At 34.3% G+C, this 18,894-nt stretch overlaps 1 protein-coding gene across 1 annotated transcript; it reads left to right on the plus strand.

Moving 5' to 3' along the window:
- Window positions 1-6,738: 6,738 nt before the first annotated feature.
- Window positions 6,739-16,330, plus strand: LOC115955408 (beta-hexosaminidase 1). The gene is made up of 15 exons (XM_031073526.1): window positions 6,739-7,210; window positions 7,303-7,386; window positions 7,663-7,698; window positions 7,825-7,936; window positions 8,191-8,261; window positions 8,400-8,530; window positions 9,016-9,032; window positions 9,320-9,368; window positions 10,492-10,592; window positions 10,960-11,019; window positions 13,387-13,420; window positions 14,201-14,299; window positions 14,656-14,715; window positions 14,799-15,049; window positions 15,844-16,330. The coding sequence occupies exons 1-15, from the start codon at window positions 6,848-6,850 to the stop codon at window positions 16,017-16,019; spliced, it is 1,644 nt and encodes a 547-aa protein (XP_030929386.1). The 5' UTR covers window positions 6,739-6,847; the 3' UTR covers window positions 16,020-16,330.
- The last annotated feature ends 2,564 nt before the right edge of the window (window positions 16,331-18,894 follow it).

Below are 18,894 nucleotides of genomic sequence, written 5' to 3' on the forward strand. Positions count from 1 at the left end.
TATATCTAGCACTTAGATTTTTCATGAAGTAACTAGTTTCCCCATAGGTTTGAGTCTGAGGATCATGCAAGACCTTGGTTCTGTCTAGCACTTAGATTCTTCTTTAAAGTAACTAGTTTCCCCATAAGTTTGAGTCCGAGGACCATGCAAGATCTTGGTTCTGTCTAACACTTAGATTTTTCATAAAGTAACTAGTTTCCTCATAGGTTTGAGTCCAAGAACCATGCAAGACCTTAGTTCTGTCTAGCACTTAGATTCTTCTTTAAAGTAACTAGTTTCCCCATAAGTTTAAGTTCGAGGACCTTACAAGACCTTGGTTCTATCTAACACTTTGATTCTTCTTTGAAGTAACCATTTTCTCCATAGGTTTGAGTTCGAGGACCATGCAATACCTTGGTTCTGTCTAGCACTTAGATTCTTCTTTGGAGTAACTAGTTTTCCCATAAGTTTGATTTCGAGGACCATGCAAGACCTTGGTTATGCCTAGCACTTAGATTTTTCATGAAGTAACTAATTTCCCCATAGGTTTGAGTCTGAGAACCATGCATGACCTTGGTTCTGTCTAGCACTTAGATTCTTCTTTGAAGTAACAAGTTTCCCCATAGGTTTGAGTCCGAGGACCATGCAAGACCTTGGTTCTGTCTAACACTTGAATTCTTTTTTGAAGTAACTAGTTTTCCCATAGGTTTGAGTTCGAGGATCATGCAAGATCTTGGTTCTGTCTAGCACTTAGATTTTTCTTTGAAGTAACTAGTTTCCCCATAGGTTTGAGTTCAAGGACCATGCAAGACCTTGGTTATATCTAGCACTTAGATTTTTCATGAAGTAACTAGTTTCCCCATAGGTTTGAGTCTGAAGATCATGCAAGACCTTGGTTCTGTCTAGCACTTAGATTCTTCTTTGAAGTAACTAGTTTCCCCATAGGTTTAAGTTCGAGGACCATGCAAGACCTTGGTTCTGTTTAGCACTTGGATTCTTCTTTGAAGTAACCATTTTCTCCATAGGTTTGAGTTCGAGGACCATGCAAGACCTTTGTTCTGTCTAACACTTAGATTCTTCTTTGGAGTAACTAGTTTTCCCGTAGGTTTGAGTCCGAGGACCATGCAAGACCTTGGTTTTGTCTAGCACTTAGATTTTTCATGAAGTAACTAATTTCCCCATAGGTTTGAGTCCGAGAACCATGCAAGACCTTGGTTCTGTCTAGTACTTAGATTCTTTTTTGAAGTAACTAGTTTCCCCATAGGTTTGAGTCCGAGGATCATGCAAGACCTTGATTCTGTCTAGCTCTTGGATTCTTTTTTGAAGTAACTAGTTTTCCCATAGGTTTGAGTCCGAGGATCATGCAAGACCTTAGTTTTGTCTAACAGATTCTTCTTTGAAGTAACTAGTTTTCCCATAGGTTTGAATCCGAGGACCATGCAAGACCTTGGTTCTGTCTAGCACTTGGATTCTTTTTTGAAGTAACTAGTTTTCCCATAGTTTTGAGTCCGAGGATCATGCAAGACCTTGGTTCTGTCTAGCACTTAGATTCTTCTTTGAAGTAACCAGTTTCCCCATAAGTTTGAGTTCGAGGACCATGCAAGACCTTAGTTTTGTTTAACACTTGGATTCTTCTTTGAAGTAACCATTTTCTCCATAGGTTTGAGTTCGAGGACCATGCAAGACCTTAGTTCTGTCTAGCACTTAGATTCTTCTTTGGAGTAACTAGTTTCCCCATGGGTTTGAGTCCGAGGACCATGCAAGACTTTGATTCTATCTAACACTTAGATTCTTCTTTGAAGTAGCCATTTTCTCCATAGGTTTGAGTTCGAGGACCATGCAAGACCTTTGTTCTATCTAGCACTTAGATTCTTTTTTGGAGTAACTAGTTTTCCCGTAGGTTTGAGTCCGAGGACCATTCAAGACCTTGGTTCTGTCTAGCACTTAGATTTTTCATGAAGTAACTAATTTCCCCATAGGTTTGAGTTCGAGAACCATGCAAGACCTTGGTTCTGTCTAGCACTTAGATTCTTCTTTGAAGTAACTAGTTTCCCTATAGGTTTGAGTCTGAGGACCATGCAAGACCTTGGTTCTGTCTAGCACTTGGATTCTTTTTTGAAGTAACTAGTTTTCCCTTAGGTTTAAGTCCGAGGATCATGCAAGACCTTGGTTCTGTCTAAAATTTAGATTCTTCTTTGAAGTAACTAGTTTCCTCATAGGTTTGAGTCCAAGGACCATGCAAAACCTTGGTTCTGTTTAGCATGGATTCTTCTTTGAAGTAACTAGTTTTCCCATAGGTTTGAGTCCGAGGATCATGCAAGACCTTGGTTCTGTCTAGCACTTAGATTCTTCTTGGAAGTAACCAGTTTCCTCATAGGTTTGAGTTCGAGGACCATGTAAGACCTTGGTTCTGTTTAACACTTGGATTCTTCTTTGAAGTAACCATTTTCTCCATAGGTTTGAGTTCGAGGACCATGCAAGACCTTAGTTCTATCTAGCACTTAGATTCTTCTTTGGAGTAACTAGTTTTCCCATAGGTTTGAGTCCGAGGACCATGCAAGACCTTGGTTTTGTCTAGCACTTAGATTTTTCATGAAGTAACTAATTTCCCTATACGTTTGAGTCTGAAAACTATGCAAGACCTTGGTTCTGTCTAGCACTTAGATTCTTCTTTGAAGTAACTAGTTTCCCCATAGGTTTGAGTCCGAGGACCATGCAAGACCTTAGTTCTGTCTAGCACTTGGATTCTTTTTTGAAGTAACTAGTTTTCCCTTAGGTTTGAGTCCGAGGATCATGCAAGTCCTTGGTTCTGTCTAGCACTTAGATTCTTCTTTGAAGTAACTAGTTTCCCCATAGGTTTGAGTCCAAGGACCATGCAAGATCTTGATTTTGTCTAGCACTTAGATTTTTCATGAAGTAATTAGCTTCCCCAAGGGGGTTCATCGAGCCGGGCTATTAAACCTGCGAGAACTAGCCCTTTGACATATGTACGGTTCATATACTTAATGTCAGGAGCCCCTAGAACTGTGCCCCATTTAGCAACCCTCTCTGCGTAATCAATATGTCCAAGAGTGGCCCTGAGCGGAGGCTGAGTTATGACAATAACTGTGTATTCTTGGAAATGATGAGGAAGCTTCCGTGTAGCATGCATCACCGCCAAAATGGTCCTCTCGAGGGACTCTTGCTGATGGGAGCTTGATCCCACCATGATTAACCGTTGCACTCACTATCACGCGAGCTCTTCTCACAGACGACGCAAATTGTAGGGTCACATTTTTCAGCCTAAGCCTAAGATGTATGGGATCTTGGACCAGTGAATCCAGTACAATAAATTTGTATAGAGTGAGTCGAAGATTTAGGTTTTAGTGCACGTATAACAGTTAATATGGTGTTCATTACGATCAAGCTGAGATGAATTGAGTTTATCAAGGAAGATTGGTCCTCGGCACAATCCGAGGAGCCCTTTTTAGTTCGCGTTGGGTGGTAGAGATTTCCGGAGCATTCCCCCCCCCCCCCCCCATTTGCCTCCCATTCTATCCTTTTTATACCCCTCCATTTGATCCCACCATGATTAACCGTTGCACTCACTATCACGCGAGCTCTTCCCACAGACAGCGCCAATTGTAGGGTCATGTTTTTCAGTCCAAACCCAAGATGTATGAGATCTTGAACCAATAAACCCAGTACAATAAATTTGTAGAGAGTGGGTCGAAGAGCCAGGCTTTAGTGCACGTATAGCAATTAATATGGTGTTCATCACGATTAAGCTGAGATGAACTAAGTTTATCAAGGAAGATTGGTCCTCGGCACAATTCGAGGAGCCTTTTTTAGTTTGCGTTGGGTGGTAGAGATTTCCAGAGCGTTCCCCCCCATTTGCCTTCTATTCTATCCTTTTTATACCCCCTTTCCCTCCTCTACCTTTTTAGATTCATAGCGTTGCTATTTGTCTCATCCGCCCATTCCCAAAGTTGTTGGGAGTGGTTGTAAAGGCAGAGAGACATGGCTATGTCAGGTACGGAGCACCGTAATAATGGCAGTTTTCCCTTAGATATTTCCGTTCTTCCCGTTGTCCTTTTTTGTCTTAGTACTTTCCCAATTTCATGGAATGACCCAGAGTGTCACTACCAGTAGTAGGCTGCTCCCTTTATTCTTGGCTACATCCATGGCCGAGGAGGGTTCTTCCCATGGCTGAGGAGGGGTTCTTCCTTTGACTGGGCCCTTGGCCCAATGTAGATATTAACATGGGCTTTCCGGTCTTTTGCCCCCCACAATAGCTATAACATACCAGCATAATGACATTTTTATTTAATTATACTGAAGCGCTAGCATCTCAAAATGTCAAATTAATATTAACACTTAACATGCTAAGATATTCTTCTTCTTTTTCTTTTAGACAAAAACAAAAAAGAGATGTTAAGATGTTTATGTTAAAGAATTTATATAAGCATCAAATTAATATCAACATCTAACACCCTACTATTGCACAAATTATGAATAAAGTTGCACTAATATTTTTACTTTAAGGAATGTAGGTGTAGAGTGGTGCTATCTGCTAAAGGATGCTTACACATGAAAACGAACGATCATGTTAGAAAGAAAAGGGACAATCTTAGTCTTTACTCTTAGAGGAGTACGTATATGGAAACTCCTCAACACCCAAAAAAAAAATATAAAAAATCAGATGATATATTGGAAAGTGGAAACAATATCATGAATCACTACCTAATAAAAAAAAATCAAGAATCACAAGTGGAAACCAAGTAGCAGTAGAAAAGGAAAAAATTAATCAATGCTTTAAAAACATTGGTTTAGGAAATATTTTTAGAAATATTTTTATGAAAAAAGAGAAAAATAATTAATTTTTTTACGATTTTTATATTTTTTATAAAATGACTTATTAAAAGTTACCTTAACAGCATCCGTTAACATGATTCATTGAATTTAAAAAAAAAAAAAAAATCTAGAATGACAAATATTATGTCATTCTATTATACTAGTATTATGTCCGTACGATGCATGGCTTAAATAAAAAATATTTTGATAATATAATTAAATTTAATAACAAATAAAATGAAAAAAGAATTAATTCAAAATTTCAGATTAAAAAATAAATTGTACTTGTACACTTAAAAGAAATTTAATTTTTATTTCTTATTTTGATATTTAAATCATTTGTTTTAGTGTTGATTTCATTCAAATGGTTATAATAACAAAATAAGAAATATGTTTGGACTCAATGAAATATAAATCATGGAAAAATAAATATTCAGAGGCCTATTGCAAGAGAAAAACCAAAAAAAAAAAACTATTAGAGAAAATTTTGATCCTTCCAATTGAAAAGCTTGATATTTGGTAATTTAAGATGTATAGTGTTGTAAATAGGTAGGAAGGGTGATAAATATAACATATTATTTGTTATATTTAATTACAGTGATTTTTTAACATAAATATAACATATTATTTGTTCTTATCAACTTTAATTTCATCTATTGTTTTATCACTTCTTAGGATAAAGTTGTGTTGTTCTTTGTGGATTTTTTAATTTATTTTAAACTTTCTACATTTGATAATTAGGTTTTAATTAAAAAAAATCATACCCTATTTCCTTACAACCAATAATTCTATTTTGTTTTTAGTATGGTAATATAACACGTTGATTAATAATTCTATTTTCAATAAGATTTAAATTTTATAACAAATGGGACTCTAAAAATATATATCCTTAAAAAAAAAAAAAATCTATCTTATATCCTTATTGCCTCAACCATCAATCACGTTTTTTTTTTTTCCCTTTGATTCTATTCATATGACGTTTCTTTTTTTAATTCTATTTTTTTTGTATGGCAATATAACACGTTTTTTTAACAATTATATTTTTAATAGGATTTATATTTTATATCAAATGGAACTCTAACAGTATGTATGCTTTCATCCACCAAAAATAGAAAAAAAATTAAACGTAGGAAAAAAAAAATGCAAGTTTTATCTTTTTTTTTTTTTTTCCTTTTATGTTTTTTAAAGAAACATTGGAAAAAAAATTGAAAATTCGATTTTTTTTTCTTTTACGTTTTTTTTTCTCTCTCTTTTATTTTTTTTTTCTCTTTTACGTTTTTTTATCTCTATTTTTTATTTAAATTATATCCTTAGTAACTCTATTCTATTGATTTTTAGCTTTGTTGATAACATTTTAGATAAACACAACTGTTATAGTGGTAAATGAAATACCATTTTCTTTCATTACTTAATTTGTCATATTTATCGAAAAAATATGTATATATCTATTCTTAAAATCTAAAAATTTATTAAAATTTTTGCAATTTGATAAAGTCACATGCGCAACCACAACGTTTAAGCCCAATTTTTATTTATATATATATATTTGTTACCAAATTTTTTTTTTTTTTTTTTTTGGTTACATACAGCATTGCATCTACACTGGGTGCTTCCTCCTAGTTATATATGCATCATCTACTTTTAGTAATTGCTCTTTTATCTTTATCAACGCTAATTAATTTTTTTTTGATAAAAGTGAAAACTGAATGCTTGATCTTTTTTATTTTTATTTTACATGTAAACAGAACTCAACCTCGAATCTCTTATTTGAAGATAAGAAATCAACACCGTAGCTTATAAACGAAACATTTGTCTTAACTTTCCATTAAAAAAAAAAGAAAAACATTTGTCTTATCTTCCTTAAAAAAAAAAAAAAAAAAAATTCATCTTATTAAAACGCCTGAACTCCAAAACGTTTCAACTACTCCCCTATATATCTCACTCTCACCAGCTTTACACAAAACTAGTCAAACCCAATTACACAATTTGGGAGCCCACAAAATTCACTCTCTCCCTTTCTCTCCCAACACTCACCATGTTATCCGATCCTTTCAAATCCCATTTCCTCTTCCTAATTCTCTCTTTCTCCCTCTGCGTTTCACAAACCCTAGCTCTCAATTCGGTCCCCGAACCCGATGCCTCGGCGCTCACCTACCTCTGGCCTCTACCCTCCGAATTCACCTCCGGCAACCACACGCTCTCCGTCGACCCGGACCTATCTCTCGCCGTCGCCGGAATCGGCGGCAGCTCCGCCATTCTCAGAGCCGCATTTGATAGATACAGAGCGATCATATTCAAGCACACTAGTGGAATCTCTATATTTAGTAGATTCACGGGAAGGAGCTCCGTGTATGATATTAGCAAATTGAAGATCATTGTTAATTCGGATAACGAAGAGGTAAATTTGGTTCAATTCGAAAAAATTATTGAATGTTTTAAGTAGTTTGTGTGAATTTGAAAGTGTTTTTTTATTTGATTGCTTGTGTTCAGCTTCAACTTGGCGTGGACGAGAGCTATACTTTGTTTGTTTCGAAGAATGATGGGAAGTCGATTATTGGGGAGGCGACGATTGAGGTAATTTGAAGGAGTTAGAGGTTGTGGTTTTGCTTGTTTAGCTTCTTTGGTGCTTAATGTTTTGTTGTGTTAAGGTTGAATTACAAATTACACGCTCTAGCTTTGGCTTCGCGTACAATCCATGATGCTAAGTCCATGAAATTGATGTTGTTTTGGAAAGCGAAAAATAGTAAAACTAATGGCGAGATTGGATGGAAGGACTAAATGGGTGCTATGATTTTCACTTTAGGTGGTCAGTGATGAGTTTTAGTGATGTTGATACTCTTTTTATTGCAGGCAAATACTGTTTATGGCGCATTGCGAGCGTTGGAGGTAATGTATGATTTATGATTTATCATTAGAGTAGGCACCTGCATTTACATGCATGTGCAAGGTTGTGATTGTATTGATCCATATGGGTCATTTCTTATTAGTTCTTATGTTTCTATAATATTTCAGACATTCAGCCAATTATGTTCTTTTGATTATGGAACTAAGTCAGTGCAAATATACAAGGCTCCTTGGTGCATCCGGGACAAACCAAGATTTGCATTTCGTGGGCTTCTATTGGGTATGCTACATTTAGTTTTTGTCAGGAAAAGTAAACTTTGGAAATTTGTTTATAATTTTGTCCTAGAATGTATTTTTAGTAGATTTCATAGATTTGTTGAATTTCAGATTGTAAATGGTTAGGATTAGTTGGTTAGTGGTTACACTTCCTGTGTAATCTAACTGCTCCTTTGTTTAATAAGTTTACTTTATTCATAAAAAAATTGTGTCCTAGAATGTTGCTTGGTAACCATGTTTGTTGGTATTGTTTTGCAGATACATCGAGGCACTACTTTCCAATTTATGTAATTAAGCAGATAATTGAATCTATGTCGTATGCTAAACTTGTAAGATTTGTTACTTGGTATTCTTGTCAAGGTTGTGTTTCATAATTAAATTCATTAATTGGACCGATAATTATATCATCCTTTGCTTTTTTAATTTTTTTATAATGTAATTCTGATACTGGAAATTGCATTCAGTAGAATGTCTTTCATTGGCACATCATAGACGAGGAGTCATTTCCACTTGAAGTACCTGCATATCCAAAGTTGTGGAAAGGTTCATATACAAAGTGGGAGCGTTACACGGTTGAGGATGCGTATGAGATTGTCAAGTAAGATACCTGGAATGTCTTAGATGTTGAACTAATTCATTAACTTAAAATAAATTCATCAACTTGTCCAAGTATTCCTTTTAGCTCTCCAATCAGTTGAAGTTACTTGTCTAATAATCTTCTAATCAGATTGATTTTAATTTATTGAAAGTATATAGTTAATCAAATCATATGATGTTACTCTTCAACAAAGAACTTAATTTGTCTTCAGCAAAAAAAAAAAAAAGAAAAAAAGAAAAAAAAAAGAAGAAAAAATGGAACTAATTTGTCATAAGAGGTGCAGCGAATTTCATGATAGATTAAGGACATCAAAGACTGATATATAGTATGAATAACCAGATGATTATTATTGTTAGTATATTTTACATTCCTTGTACATGGCTACTATATGTTCCAATTTATATTACTTATACTTTTTTATTTATGAGTCTGACATAGGCTAATAATGTGTTTCCTTTTTCATGTTTCCATCCATTGATGTGAAGCTTTGCCAAAGTAAGAGGTGCGTTATATCTTTATAGTTTGTTGAAGCTTGAGTAATACATCATAAACAGCAATCTTTACAGATTTTAAATTTCATAAAATATCCATCTTTAACTAGAACTTATACAATAGAAATGTGGCATCTCATGATTAGTTGGGAATGACAAAGTGTGACTGTTTTCCTGAATAGACATAGAATTGTAGAACGAGTTTTAGCTACTAAATAAGTATTTAAGGGGTTGAATTGCCTTGGGTAAAGAATGCCTTTATTTCTTTTTCTTGATTATTTTATGTGGTGTGTAACAGGCATCAATGTCATGGCAGAAATAGATATCCCTGGTCATGCAGAATCATGGTAAATTATAACTTGATGTTGACTGTTTTATTATAAGCTGCTATTATGATCTGATATTCAAGCTAAGAATCTCTTGGTTTCCAAAGACTGGAAAAGAAACCTTTTTAGGCTCAAGAAATCTTCTTAAAGAAGGCTTGGATTTGGCATAGTATATTAGTACCCGATCCTAACCAATAGGAAGATTATAGCTTTCTGACCCTCATCTTGTAATTCTGTCATAATTTCTATGGCAAAATATACTTAATAACACTTTTTTTTTTTTTTCAATTTTTTAATCATGGATTAAAATCCTGCTCTAGAAATTCTTATCTTGCAAGTCTTAGAGCTGGGAGTGTTGAGTTAGCGGAAGCTTTGACATTAGATTGTTGAACAAAAGACTGAACAAGAGAGCTTTTATTTAAAACTTGACTTTTTAAATTACAACACTTTACAAGCACTAATGCTTGACTCCCATACACTGACACTAGTGCACTGCAAACACAACACTTACTCACCAAATACACTTGCACACACCTCACTTCTAGACACCTACACACACTAGCTCTTGACTCTATTTCACTCTACACGCTTGCTACCTATGGCACACACTTCACCTTCTCATACAACTTCACACATCTCTCTCTTGGTGCTTTGTGACACACTTCACTTCACACACACTACATCTATTTATACTAGATGTATGTTGGTTAGGTAACCAACTTGAGGCTTCTAGCTTCTTCCTTTTTATTGGCATTAAATTAATGCCTTTCTCCAACCTTCTAGACACCTTATAAATTTGTGGCTAAAATTCACTAGTGTAAGGAAGCTTCTAGAGAACTATCCTGGAGAGAATTCCGGAAAGAGAGCAAGAGAGAAATGTCAGGAATTAGAGAGAAATTTCTAGAGAGAGAGATTGTGTGAGAAGTTCTAGAAGTTTCTAGAGTACTCTAGAAATTTCTAGAGACAAGAGAGTTAGTGTTGATTTCTAACAGGGAGTTCAGAATTATCCTTTAAGCTGTTTCCTAAAAGTCATGGGGAAAGATTCAAGAGTTCAAACACCAAAAAATAAAGAATGTTCCCACTTGTAATCTTATATTTATCTGTTTCCTTAAACTGATAAGCGGTTGATCTACTTTCAATGCAGGGGCACTGGATATCCTGATCTTTGGCCTTCTACTTCATGTAGAGAGCCACTTGATGTCACAAAAAACTTTACTTTTGATGTGATTTCTGGGATTCTGACAGGTTAAGCTCCTTTAAAACCTTTTCTAGGCAGTCATTTATGGTCCATCCCCCCTCCCCAATGAAATTATGAAACATACTATATGGATATTATATAAAAAGAAATAGCCTTGTTTGTTCATATGCTGTTAGCTGCATTATCCTCGTAGACGTCCACATAATTCAAAGATCAAAAGGTGGAGGAATACCATATGATATCATGGTGTAAATATGTGTGCATAAGAACTTAACAGCAACATGGAATTTTTTTAGTAAAATTTGGAAAGGGTAAAGAAATAAAAAGTAATACTTGATGCAATATATATTGTGTTGTTGTACGTTTTTGTTCTCCTCTCCCTAAATTAATTAATTTAAAATTTGTATTTTACAGATATGAGAAAAATTTTCCCCTTTGAGCTCTTCCACTTGGGTGGTGATGAAGTTAATACAGGTGAGTTTGAATGGCCTTCTTGTTGCAAGCTAAGATTCTGCTATCTCTACGTTGACAAAAGACATAATATTAGTAACCCAAAAATAAATCTTTAATGATCTTACATTCCAAGAATGTATGGAAATAATTTTTTTTTTTTTAATCACCAAAAGGTTTAATTTATGCTAGTAATGATTTGCCTTTTCCTTTTCCATATTATTGACAACTATGACACAGTAAAAGCCTTAATGGGTTCTGATATGAATTTTGATGTAGGATCTTTAGGAATTTGTAATAAGCCCAAGCGTGTACTATGGGTGTAATTCTTGTAATCATAGTAATCCTTGAAAAGAATTAAGTGTACCATAGGTGTAATTCTTGTAATCACATAGCAATCCTTGTAAAGAATCAAGAAGAGTCAAGTTAGTTAGTTGTAAGATTTCAAGATGCGGGGCCAAGTTAGTTAAGATTGCAAGAAGTGGAGTCGAATTGGTTACAAGTTGTTAGAGCCTCCACATAAGTTTATACAAAATTTATTGTCTATTTTTGAACAAGAACCTGCTTTTTCTATTTTAGCTAACCATTTTCAAAATGCCACATCTGATTATCTATTTCATACTCTATTTCATTAAAATATCAAAATATTCTTGATTTTTTAAAATTGTTTCTCGCTTCACACACAACAACCAGCATTCACTCTCTTCCTTCACCCTCGAGAAACGTAAAAAAATTGTTTTGAGTAAGCTACATTGCCTCCTGAATTTCCTGAATTTTGACAAGCACTGTAGCAAAATCCTATTCAACATAACCGGTTCATGATCTGATGTGGGTGATTTTTGTGCTTCATGAGCCATATTTTGGGTCTTATGCTATTTTAGCATACTTGATGCAAATGCTCTTAGTTGGTTATTTTGGCCAATAATCCTTGCTAGTAACTTGTATAAATAAATGTAATCCATGGCATTTCATCATTAAAGAAACACGACACAACTTTCTCATGTTTAAATTCTCTCCCCCCTTTATCGTCTTCTTAGAGGGTGTCTACCTTGAATTAATTCAATTCCCATTTATTTTCCTTAGAAACCAATCATTTCATTACAAAATTGAGCATTAACTTAGGGTTCTTAATGAGATCTTGAAGGGTTTCTTGAATAGGGTTTGATGTTTAATGGTTTAGGTAGGTTAAGTAATAAAAAGGTTGGATCTTGAATGAGTTGATTGCTGTTTGGTGTTAAAACAGTGAATAGAAATAGAAACAAATAAAGGTAAATCCTAGGCAATCACACCTAGGTTTAGCAAGCAATCACATTTAGGTAGAAGGTAATTACACCTTTAAAGCTTAAAATAAGATGTTGGAATTTTATTCAATTGATCTCTCTATTTATGTCTTTTATTTAATACTAAAGACTCTTTTATAGACTATTGTGTTGTCGGCTCTTAAATAACCTTTTCCTAGAATGACTACAACATAACATCCAAACCAAATAGAAAAAGGACTTAAAAAACATAAGATAAGACTTTGGAGCATCCAAAACAGCCCATTGCAGTGAACAATAACAACAACAACACACAAGCCTTATTCCCAAAATTTTGGGGTTTACTTTGGATCCTCAACAAACTAGTTAGGGTCAGCCACATATGAAACTGGAAGTTACAAAACTACCCCTATCTTAGTGAAACGTATGAAAACTGAACCAACTTTCTAAACTAAAGAAATGTAATTCTAAGACAATATAAACTAACTGGAAGTTACAAAACTACCCCTATCTTAGTGAAACGTATGAAAACTGAACCAACTTTCTAAACTAAAGAAATGTAATTCTAAGACAATATAAACTAAAGTATCCTATGAAAGATGCCAAGAGGCCCCACTTTGAACCTAGACCACTGTTGTCGAATCTTTTGGTATTTGCTCTTGTTTTTCCTCTAACTCTTTACTGTTTGCATCAAACTGAGACTAAAAGCGTTTCTCTTTCCTGCCATAATTATTCCAAGCTTGAGCTTATGGCTATTCCATCTATAGCATAAAATATTATCTTAGAGGAAATGAAAGTCTTGAGGCTTTTAAACATTGAAACTCAAAATCATTGGAAATAACTTCATCTGCCTGTTAATCTTTTGGTCAATGGAAAAGCTTACTCAGGCACTAGAAATCTCATAGAAATGGTTTCTTTGTAACTCATTTTGTCAAAGGTCATAACATTGGCCAAAAATTCTGACTGCATGGTTAGAACTCATAAATGAACCAGACGTGCTTGTTGATAATACGGTTCATACTTCTTTGCTTGATTAGAAATTGTGTGTTTCAACTCTCTCTCTCTCTCTGGTATTACTTGTGTGCTACTATGGTTCTTATTTTTATTGACAACAAATCATTTTATTTGACAGATTGCTGGAGCTCTACTCCACATGTGAAGCAATGGTACATGTTACAACTGTTTTGGTTACAAATCTTGTTATGTCATGACTTAAGGTCCAAAACAGTTTAATTAGTTGAGCCATATTAGGCTTGAAACAGTAAAGTAATCTAGGTGGAAGGAAATGACACAATATATGATTCACAGTGATACCTCATTTTTGTGGTTATTTTGACCCTTTTTGTTCAAATTATATCTAGGTATTCATGATGTTGCATTTACATGTCGCTCGTATACCCTTTTCATCCAAATTTTAGTCCTCAAATAATTACTGTAAGAAAAGAAGAAACAAATCTAGGCAAAACTCTGGTATTTTGAAGTCTGTTTGGATGGTATAATGCTTCATTCCCTGAATCAACTAAATTTAGGTTTATAAATTGTTCAATTTTAGACACTGGCTTACTGAACACCCCCAAACCCCACCCCCCCCCGGTGGGGCCACACATGTCCCTTTCTCCCCCCAACTGATAAAAATAAAGGATTAATATTTGACATGTTCTACCAAGGTCTTGTAAGCAATCTTACTCTTTTTGATTTAGCACCTCCACTGATATATTTTGTGGACTGATCCGTGGTTACATCAATGGCATGTGTGTTTGAAACTTTCTCAGTCATTGGTTTAGTTCTCTTTCTTATCTATCTGCTACAATAATTTGTAGGTAGTGGCCACTGAAATATTGGGTTCAGAATATGTCCTGATCAAATGTCTCCATGTCTGAATTGAGTACAGTGTTTATGTGACCTTGATTAACATTCACTCCATATGTCTACTATTTAATATGCAGGCTTCAGGACCGGAACATGACTGCTAAGGATGCCTACAAATATTTTGTACTAAAAGCTCAAGAAATAGCAATTTCAAAAAATTGGACCCCTGTCAATTGGTATGGTGTTAGGATCTACTTGAGTCTGGAAAGTTCTAGGATATCAACCTAAAGGATAGACATGGAAAATAGTAATAAATAAAAAAATTGATATGCATAGCTTACATACACCTTGAGCAAGAATGATCATTATTCTACTAATATCCATAAGGAAATAGAAGAATCAACTATTGAAGGAGAATTCGTGGTTATTAGAATGTAATCCTTTAGGAGTTGCTCTAGTATACTCCCTAGGTATTGGAATGAACATCTTTCCAATAAAATGATTATATAAATCATGGTTATGTTTCCTCAATACTCTGTCATTTTATTAATATATACCAAACTCATGACAGTTTTGAATTTTCACATCTCAGGGAAGAAACCTTCAATACATTTGCAGAAAACCTTAATCCAAGGACTGTAGTGCATAACTGGTGGGTTTCTCTTCCTTGGAGCAGTTTCACATTTCCAAATGTCTATTTGTGTCAACTTAAAATTCTTTTGCATGTTGCTATAGGTTGGGCGCTGGGGTTTGTCCGAAGGCTGTTGCAAAGGGTTTTAAATGCATTTTTAGCAATCAAGGTTTTTGGTATCTAGACCATCTGGATGTCCCTTGGAATGAAGTTTACACTGCTGAGCCACTAGAGGGAATAAATGACACTTCTAAGCAAGCGCTTGTGCTTGGTGGAGAAGTTTGCATGTGGGGTGAGACAGCAGATACATCAGATGTTCAGCAAACAATCTGGCCTCGAGCTGCAGCAGCTGCAGGTATGTCTCTGCTGAAAATAAATAATCAGTTAAGACTTAGGCACTGAAATTGTGTAGCCTTGTTGGAGTTAACTTCTTTATGAACCTGCAACTGGTGGAGAATGGTGCGTGCCTTTTAGATCTCTTTTTATGTTTCTTCTTATTAGTGACCTTAGGACAATCTTGAGGAACTTGGAGACACAGGCTTTCACAAAATGAACTAGTAATTTCTTGGGGTGTTTTGGACTTTCAAAAGAAATAAAACAATCTCTTTCAGTGGTATATACTGATTTTCCTGGGTTAAAAAATGAATATATCTTGTACTATATTATTTTTAGGACATGAAGTGACAAATACCAGTTATATTGAGCACAGTCACCTCCCTGAAACCTAGTGGTCCAAGCTTGTTCTTGTTCTCTTCCTTTTCCTCAAGTTTTTCTTGGTAGGAAACTGGTAGTGATCTTTTCAATTTTTTTTTTTTTTGGGGGGTTAGAATCTAATTAGTAGTGACTAATTTGGTAGTCGAAAAATATGAACCAATTCGATTAGCAACTCCACTGTTGGTGTCTAAGATGCATGCATACACCAACACTAACAATTGTTTTGAGTTCTGCAAAAATGTCTTAATGAGTGAGCAAGTTCATCCAATGTTTTCATTTGTATTGATTCTCCACGTGTTTTTAGCTTTCGCAATATATTGGAAGCTCATAATGATTGTCTTAAGTAAGAGATGCAATTCCTCCCCAATTTGTTTTACTTTTTTTGGGGGATATTTTGGCTCTTAAGAATGCCATTGGTCACTTTGTTTCCTATAGAGCGCATGTGGAGCAGAAGGGATGCCATATCCACAGGAAATATTGCCTTGACTGCATTACCTCGGTTGCAATACTTCAGATGTCTCTTGAATAGGCGTGGGGTTCAAGCTGCTCCAGTCACAAATAAATATGCCCGGCGCCCTCCAACTGGTGCAGGGTCATGCTATGAGCAATGATTCTTAAATTGTGAGATTAGGTGACTGGACTTGTTTCAGGCTGCATCCAATGAGCTCAGCTCAAATAGCACTTTGTTTCCCATAAGAATAGTTGGAAAATCTGGTTGTGGGTTCAACACGATACCCATTGGAGGTGTGTAACTTGTTAATAGACTTAAAAAAGAATTTGAGATCAGTATTGATTGTGAGATCAATCAAATCTGGCACTAGTGATTTTGTGTTGTAATTTACTTGTGGTGTTGTAATTTGTGGTTTTGTAATTTACTTGTTAGTAAATAAATATTTTCAATCTTATCATTATCTCAAAATTACAAGTTCCTGAGCAGACAGTTCTGAACTCTCATAGATTTTTATTCTCCCAAGGATGATTTTGAGCATCCTACAATAATTTCCATGTCATCTCCAGAAATGTTGTTTCGTAGAAACTATTGCCTGATCTGATTCTTTTTCATGTCAAATAAATATACACTATAGATTTGTGAAAGTTAAAATATTCATTGAGAAAAGCCTCAGTGCATTTGTGTAGCAAATATAGAAGATTTTAATCCATCTAGAAAATGTTCTATAACTATGGGAGACATTTATGTTGTATACCAGAGGGTATACACTTATTGCACGAGTCAGATATTCTGAAGGAAGCTAGGGAGCCCTTTAGAAACGATGACAACATAGGTTGATACTTTCAAATTTACGTGCCAAATTTTCAAACAATTTAGGTAAGATTGTCAGAGGATGATGAAATTGATGTATACGTGCGCTGAATTCGTGGTCCAAATATAGACAATGAATAATAAATTACTGATAATTTATATGGGTTATATTCATAGTCCAATTTCTATGCTATATTTTCTCTTAAATTCCATAGACTTCTAGTTTACACTAGCTGACCAAACCCTCATATATTGGGTATTGCAAAAACCTAGAGTAATGCCAAGTTCAAGGGTCTCCTTCTAGTTTTAGAAATCCAAGTCCAAGGTAGGACTTGCTTGAGGATAACAACAACTTCACACAAACTAAAGTCATGAAGATAAAAAGTTTCATAATGACACAAAACTAATCTCCACGGCTCCATCTTTTCTTACCCCTTCTGCACTGTTGTCTTGCTTGACAGTTTAGGGTATTGAAAAAGACTTTCAAAGTTGAATTGAGTGCATTCCTAACGAAAATGCTGGGCCCTAATGCATAATGAATCCCAGAGGGACCTCATTGCTGAATTATGGTGATTATTATTATTATTTTTTCGGTGAAGGTGACCCATAAGTCTTTGTGTTCAACATATTATGATGATGAGTCATGGTAATACAATTGATGAGATGTGATCCCCTATCTTCCTTATTGAACTCTTTCTGGCTCTTTTATTCTCAATTTCACACCTAGGGCATGTCTTCTTTATTCAATTTTAGCAAATATCAGTTTCGGCAAAGTTGGGTTACATTGGCTTTCATGAAAGTGTGAATTTCTAGACTGTAAAGGATCATGAATTTTGCTTAAGGTTGGTTTATTTAACGCCAATTTCTTCTTTGAAAGTCAGAATTGCCGATAAAAAGGATTCATTTTATTTTACTTTTTTCCCCCTCATATGATTCAACATTTCTTGAACCATTTACTTTTAAGTCAAAAATTAATGATAGTGCTTAGGTAAGATTTCTAAATAATTCAATGCTGACAGAAAGTCGTTTTCTTGACATGCATGATCAATCACATTTTCAGTCTTGAGTGTCAAATTTTTTTTCTTTTTAAATAATCAAAACCTTTTATTTTATCTCTTAGATCTAAATGTCTTTTTAAAATAGAATTATCTAAAGGTATAAACTAAGCAGTTCTAAAACCTCACATTTGTCTCAAATTGGAAGAAAGTTGGTCTATAAGATTCTACTATCCACTAGTATTGACAAAAATGGAGAGTTTTAATTGGGTCTCTAGTCTCCACCACCTCTATTGGTATTGGCAGTAGCTTTATCTCTTTCAACATGGAAGAAAAAAGAATAGCAATAGTAAATAACTTGAAAGTTTAGTAATTTACTCTCTCTCTCTCTCAAAATGATCAAAGAAAAGAAAAAGGTTCCTTATATTATTGGAAAATCACATTGTACCAATTTAAATACATCATATTTATTTAAACATAAACATAAAACTTTCTTCCAAACTAGTTAACTTAAAAATTCGATATTACTCTATCATTTTTATAAATACAATTAATTTTTATTTATTTATATAGATATGATAGAATTTTAACTTATGTCACCCGCTTTATGATAATTGTCCTTTATCATTAAATCAAGATATTAGTTACTAATTGGTTTTGGTGTAGACAACTTAAAACCCTAGAATTCTTATTCGATGATAAGTTTAGTTAACTATAACCTAATATGATGTTATTTTACTAGTTGAACTAAATGAAACTGATTTTGTTTTATTCTTAAAAAAAAAAGGATAAAATGCAAGAATTATCACTGAGGTCTGGATTAATGCAAACTAGGTTTAAGACAACTAAAAACTGACCGACTTGGCCTTTAAACATAGAAAAACATTTAAAAGATTAGTGTGTATTAGCTGTAATAATTTGACTGACTTTCATATAAGTTTGTTGTACTGTCATTTATTAGTCAAACGGTCAAAATAAAGAGTTAGAATGATAAATGACACGTATTAGTCAAAACCTCGTGGGTAATTAATACATTTTGCCCTAAAAAAAAGAAAGATGTTTTACTAAATATAATTATAATAATAAATCACCTACTAAAATTAGTTAGATATGAATTGTGTGTATTAAAAAAGGAAAGAAAATTTTATTTTTGTATCAGCTAGCTCACTAACCTCACTCTCACTGTCACTCTCACTCAGAAATAAACACAGAGAGAGAAAAAAAAATTGT

The sequence above is a fragment of the Quercus lobata genome, chromosome 8, assembly GCF_001633185.2.
Source record: "Quercus lobata isolate SW786 chromosome 8, ValleyOak3.0 Primary Assembly, whole genome shotgun sequence".
In the NCBI taxonomy this organism is placed as follows: Eukaryota; Viridiplantae; Streptophyta; class Magnoliopsida; order Fagales; family Fagaceae; genus Quercus; species Quercus lobata.